The following is a 6178-nucleotide window of genomic DNA, read 5'->3' as shown; positions in this document are numbered from 1 at the left end:
GTCGCAGCCATCATTGTTGTTTGGCGGGCCCGGGCTGGGGATTCGAACCCGCCACCTTAGGTGTATGTGGCTGGCGCCTTAGCCGATTGAGCTACAGGCACCGAGCCATATTTACTATTTCTAATGCTCTTCATTCCTTTCTGAAGATTGATTTTCCCTCCATTATCATTTGTCTTCAGCCTAAAGAACTTTCTTTAGCATTTCTTGTAGTACAGGTCTATTATGTTGTTATTTTTGAAGGATATTTGTGCTTGATATATAGTATTCTTTTCTTTCAGCACTTTTAGGATGTTATTCCATTGCCTTCCAGCTTCTGTTGTCCTTGATAAGATTTGTCTTCCCAATAGTTGGGAAGATGTATGTAAAATATTACTGTATGTAATATAATTTTTCTTCTGGCTGCTTTCAAGATTCTCTCTTTATCTTTGTTTTTTGTTAGTTTGTGCCATATCTACACATAGTTTTCTTTGTGCTGTTTAGGCTTTGTTGAGCTTCTAATATCTATAAATTATGTTTTTCACCAAATTTGATACATATTTTCAGCCATTAGTTCTTTTTCTTTGAGACAGAGTCTCAAGCTGTCACCCTAGGTAGAGTGTTGTGGCACCATAGCTCACAGCAACCTCTAACTCATGGGCTCAAGCAATGCTTTTGCCTCAGTTTTTCTATTTTTAACAGTGATGGGGGTCTCGCTTTTTGCTGGTCTCGAATCTGTGAGCTCAAGCAATCCACCTGCCTCGGCCTCTCAGAGTGCTAAGATTACAGGAGTGAGCCACTGTGCCCAGCCATCAGCCATTAGTTTTTAAATATTTTTTTCTCTCCTATTTTCTCTCTCTTCTAGGATTCCAGTTACATGTTTGTTAGACTTACTGTTACAGTCTCATGAGTTCTTGATGCTTTGTTTTTTAGTCTTTTTTTCTTTTCATTCTTTTTTCTCCTTTTTCTACAGATTGGGTAATTTCTACTGATCTATTTTCAACTTCACTTTCTCTTTCCTCTCTTATTGGTTATTTAACTAACCTATGGATATTCTAGATATACTTTCTTAGCTGTTAAATTGCTATTTGTTTCTTCTGTATAATTTTATTTCTATTTCTCTGCTTAGATATCCTATCTTTTCATTAATTCTAAGTGCATTTTCCTTTTTCTCATTGAGCACAGTTATAATCACTGATTTAAGTTCTCCTTAGCTGAGAATTCCAGCATCTGGGTCTGTCTTGGGAATTAGCGCCCTTGGTTATCTTTTCCTTTGAGAATTGGTCACATTTTTCTGTTTCCTTGTATGCGAATTAGTTTAGAAATGTATCCTGTACATTGTGAATGGTCTTTTGTAGAGCCTGTATTCTGTTACATTCCTCCAAAGAGTGTAGATGGTTGTTTTTTTTTTTTTTTTTTTGAGACCGAGTTCCACTATGTTGCCCTCAGTAAAGTGCTGTGGCATCACAACTCATAGCAACCTCCAACTCTTGGGCTTCTCTTGCCTTAGCCTCCCAAGTAGCTGGGACTACAGGCACCTGCCACAATGCCTGGCTATTTTTAGAGATGGGGGTCTCACTCTGGCTCAGGCTGGTATCAAACCTGTGAGCTCAGACAATCCACTTGCCTCAGCCTCCCAGAGTGCTAGAATTATAGGTGTGAGCCACAGTGCTGGCCCTGGTTTAATTCTCATGGCCTCAGTTGTAGGCTTCTTTGAATCTGCCCATGCCCACACAACACAGGGGTCACCCCAAGACTTGGGCAGATTAAATTACAGGATTTGGGGTTCCCGTTCTTTGCACCTCTTTTGTGATCCCCCATCCCTTTCCCATGATGATAGTTATCCCTGGGCTCCATTTTTTGGTGTTCAGGCCAGAAAGGCAGCAATTTTCTGTTGGAATCCTATCTGTCTGCACTGTACCCCACTGTACTGCAGCTATTTAGCACCTTCAGGCTATAGCTGTCAAAATGGAAAACTCAATTTCATACTGTCTTCTGCCAAATTTTAATTCTCCCACAGTCTTTTTGCTTTGGTTTATTCTCTAAGCCTTCAGGTAGTTGCTTTTTTGTTTTTTTCTTTTTGTATTTTGTCCAGACTTTATAGCAATGGTTCTCAACCTATGGGTCATGACCCACAGGAACTGTATTAAACGGCTACAGCTTTAGGAAGGTTGAGAACCACTGGTTTACAGTATATTATCTTCAGAGGGGTCATTCTGTTGGGATTTTACTCTGCCTGGATTTAGTTTAAAAACTAAATGGCCTGGCACTGGATATGGTAGGTGTAGATGTGAAGAAAATTTGGTTGACTGAGTGAGTGATGGAACAACAGTGAACTGCTCTTTACTCTTTCCTCTCCCCTTCCATGCAGCTTGACCCCTTCGAATCCAGTGATCCCTTTTCATCCTCTACTGTCTCCTCAAAAGGACCAGGTGAGACCCATGGCTTATTTTCCTTTCTGACTATTTCTCGGCCAGTGGCAGAGCTGGTCCAGTTGATGTTTTCACCTCCAAAGCCAGCATGTCCTTGGTGTGTCATTAGTCAGTGGACCCAGATCCTTGCCTGAGACTAGTAGGCCAAAACGAATACCCTTGCTTGGCTGCTCATCTTCCAGGGCAAGTGCTGGTATTTTGGAAAGGAAATTTGGCAGTAGGAATTCAGTACTAGCACCAGAGTTATTAGTTACTATTTACTTATCCTTCTTTATAAGTCTTTGGTTTATATCTTTGGTTTTTTTCCTAAAAGAATCCAGAGTTTGGGCTCAGCACCTGTGGCTCAAGTGGCTAGGGCGCCAGCCACATACACCTAAGGTGGCGGGTTTGAATCCAGCCCGGGCACGCTAAACAACAATGACGGCTGCAAACAAACAAACAAAAAAAAATAGCCGGGCGTTGTGGTGGGCGCCTGTGGTCCCAGCTACTTGGGAGGCTGAGGCAGGAGACTCGCTTGAGCCCAGGAGTTGGAGGTTGCTGTGAGCGGTGATGCCACGGCACTCTACCCAGGCGGACAGCTTGAGGCTCTGTCTCAAAAAAAAAAAAAAAAAATCCAGAGTTTGACCCAGGGTACTGCCTTGGGCTGTGGGTTCTGTGTTTAAGGAAGCCTTGGCTCACAGCATAAAACTCACAGCTGTGCCCCTGCTCTAGGCAAGTCACTCCTAGGTCAACCAAGAAAGTTCAGAAATTCCTACCCACAGATGAATTCCCCAAATTGTATGGGAGGTGGGTCACCTTTGAATTGCTTCTCCCCTCCCTGCTGTGTTTCTGCCCTAACTCAGTGGAACAGCAGTCTGTGCCTTTGCAGCACCTTTTTGCTCCTGTGGTGACTGTGAATGACACTGCTCTCCCAGAGCTGCCTGTCATGGTGAAAAACTGTCTCACTGAGATGCAGGAACCACGAGCCAAAGTAGGTGTATTGAGGACCTTCATGCAGATGCACATCTCTGGCGTATAAGACAGCTTCCTGGCGTCTCCTGTCCAGGAGCTATTTAGTTTAGTATTTTCCCTTGACCCCAGAGGTATGTTCTGTTAAAGACTGTAATTCTGACTTTGTTGGTACCAATTGCAGATCCCTTTGGAACCTTAGACCCCTTCGGAAGTGGGTCTTTCAGTAGTGCTGAGGGCTTTGCCGACTTCAGCCAGATGTCCAAGGTAAAGCCCCTCTCATGGAGCCCTGTGCCTCTGCCAGTATCTTAGTGCCTCTTGTGGTATGAACTGCCAGCCATAATTGGTAATGTCACGTATGTATTTCCCTTGCACCTTTCAAGCATGAGGTCGTAAGCAAGTGGACAGGGTCCAGAAAGCCCCCGTGGCTGTCTTCGGATGCATTGCCCTTCTCTGAGTGAAACAGCCAGAGTCCTGAAACTCTCCCATTGGCCATACTGCCCCAGGGCCATCAGTTTCCAGGCAGTGAAGTTGTCACCATGGCCAAATAGAAATTTAAGAAGGTGCTAAGAGCAGAAATCCCAAGAGGGTTGTAGGCAGCAGGCCTGGTGTGCAGCCAGCTGAGACCAGAACCTTCAGCTGGCAGCCCTGCGGGCCTAAGGCCTCCAGAGAAGGTGGGTCAAGCCAGTGTCTAGAGCCACCTGCGGGACACCGCAAGAAGGGTGTTCAAAAGTGAGAGCCAGGCTCAAGACTAGGTGTGAGTAAATCCACAGATGAAAAGTACACTGTTCTAGGACAACAGGCAGGCCCATTATTGAGGTAGGCAGTGTCTATGTCCAGCCCTAAGACACAATTGTGTGATTGTGTTGGGCTCTTCCTTGAGGGGCTTGGAGGGAAAATGTGGTTAGTGCCCAATTTGTGACATAATAAGTCCATCCATGACAGTGTCCAAGATGGACAAATCAAGGAATGACAGTAGAAGCCCATTATTACTAAGGTAAGTTGCAGAAAAAATGCTGAAAAGTCAAAAGTGGTGGCCTTGTTGACTGAAAATAAAGCCAGGCTGAGGATCCACTGTGCTTCATCATGATGTCATGTGGCCCTGACTTTGAGTAGTGAGCATGTTTCTCTGATAGGAATTAAGGAAAACAGGGTGAGGTATGCCTTGTCTGGCCTCCAGTGCCCTATCCCCTGTGTCCACTTTACCTTCTGACAACCCTCTACTAGGGAAGCCTAAGACAGGGAGCCTCTGGGGACACAGCTTGGGGCCCTGCTTTTCCCTATGCAGTCCCCTGATTTTTACCAAATACCTGCGGGGACCCAGCTGCCATTAGCCCAGGGGAAAGGTAGTGGCCACAAGCAGAATACAGTCCCCTGTCATGGGGCCCACATCCTGAGCAGCTGGGCCCATCCTGTGGTTTCTGTCCTCAGCCCAAAGGTGGTGAGGGAAGGGAGCCCCACGAGTATATGGAAGGTGAGCACCTCAGATGTGGAGTCCCCCTAGCCACCTGCATCTTGTCAGTCCCCACACCCAGGCGTCCCATGGTGCCAGCTTCCTGGGGCTTCCTGCCTCTCTAGTGATGTGTGAGCTTGGCCAACAGAGCAAATGATTGCCTGGGTGCCTTGTGGTTGGTAGCGGTAGCAGTGTGTGATTATGGCACACAGCTTCTGAGAAACACTTGAGATTCTGTTCAGGTTTTCAAAGAAATTCATGAGTGCACTCCAACAGAGCAAGAAGCCAGCTTTGGCCAAGGCAGAGCGTCTGTTTATACTAATTAGCAGGTAGAGGGGGCTCTGGTGTGGGGGCCGCTTTTCTTAGCCCAGTGTCCCTCATTGACACGCTCTGACACTGGGATTGGCCAGAGTGCAGCTGAGAGAATGAGATTCTCTTGACATCGCTCCTCCCCCAGTGGCTGTAGGCCCATGCTCCAGAGCAGGGGGGAAATGTCTCCTGAAATCAGAAAATTCTGCCACACGATGGCAGCAGTCCCAAAGGCAGGGCTCCAGGTCCTCAGTCTTCTCTGGCTATCATAATGGGAGGCTGGCCCTGGAAGCAGAGGGCTTTAGATCCTTTCTGCTCTGTCCTCCTCACTGTCAGCACCAGGGTGTAACAGCTGGCAGTGGCCTGAGTTAGCACAAGTAGCACAAGGACAAGAGAGAATCTCTGCCAGGCTGCTTTGCATGAGTGAGGCCTCTGCGTCACACAGTGGCAGAACAGAGGCCATGGGCATGTCGCAGGGGGCCAAGGCAGGGTGGCCAGCCTGCAAGAGTGACCCTCAGCCCCAGGTGGAAGGAGCAGCCCTCCTAGCCCCACCAGGCTTAGGCTACCCTCTCTGGTACCAACCCAGCCAACCCTTTGTTTCCCAGCACTTCTGAGTACCCCCTGACGGAGACACTTCAGAGCCTGGTGCTCCCCTATTTTTTTGCCCATTCTAACCTAAGTTGCATTTCCCCTCTTCAAGTGATCTCTTTCCTCATCCGCATGTCCTGAGATCAGGCTGTTCACACACGTGCAGTTGTGATTTTAGAGCCAATCCCACTTCCTGTTCAGGGCACCGGGCCAGAGCAGAGTTGGACAGAGCTGTGGAAAATTGGTCTCCAATACTATATTGTTTTGTTTCCACTGTCCCATTCGCTCCTGATGTCATGACACTTGGACAGCAAAATACTGAGCTCAATCCCGACCTAGCAGCTCTTTGTTTTTCCCTTTTGGTTACCTTTCTGTTTTTCAAGAACACCATCATGTATATAAATAAAATGCTGAAGGAAATGAAAGTAATGTGGCAAGGAGGTGTTCTTTGGCTTTTCTTTTTTTTTTTTTT

The 6178-nt window shown here is 46.7% G+C and overlaps 1 protein-coding gene across 4 annotated transcripts in view; it reads left to right on the top strand.

The window, feature by feature from the left end:
* EPS15L1 (epidermal growth factor receptor pathway substrate 15 like 1) overlaps nucleotides 1–6178 on the top strand; it is a 113745-nt gene that overhangs the window by 81321 nt on the left and 26246 nt on the right. For all 4 annotated transcript variants that reach the window (XR_002774983.1, XM_023517193.1, XM_003796525.3 and 1 more), the window contains exons 20-21: nucleotides 2348–2408; nucleotides 3541–3623. Coding sequence is in view for 3 of the 4 variants with exons in the window: in XM_023517193.1 (XP_023372961.1) it covers nucleotides 2348–2408; nucleotides 3541–3623 (144 nt within the window). In the remaining variant the exon portion in view is untranslated. The remainder of the gene's footprint in view (nucleotides 1–2347; nucleotides 2409–3540; nucleotides 3624–6178) is intronic.

The sequence above is a fragment of the Otolemur garnettii genome, unplaced genomic scaffold (genome assembly GCF_000181295.1).
Source record: "Otolemur garnettii isolate 467f Iridium unplaced genomic scaffold, OtoGar3 scaffold00105, whole genome shotgun sequence".
Classification (NCBI taxonomy): domain Eukaryota; kingdom Metazoa; phylum Chordata; class Mammalia; order Primates; family Galagidae; genus Otolemur; species Otolemur garnettii.
The sequence above is the reverse complement of the archived record's forward strand: the minus strand, read 5'-3'. Positions and strand labels throughout refer to the sequence as shown.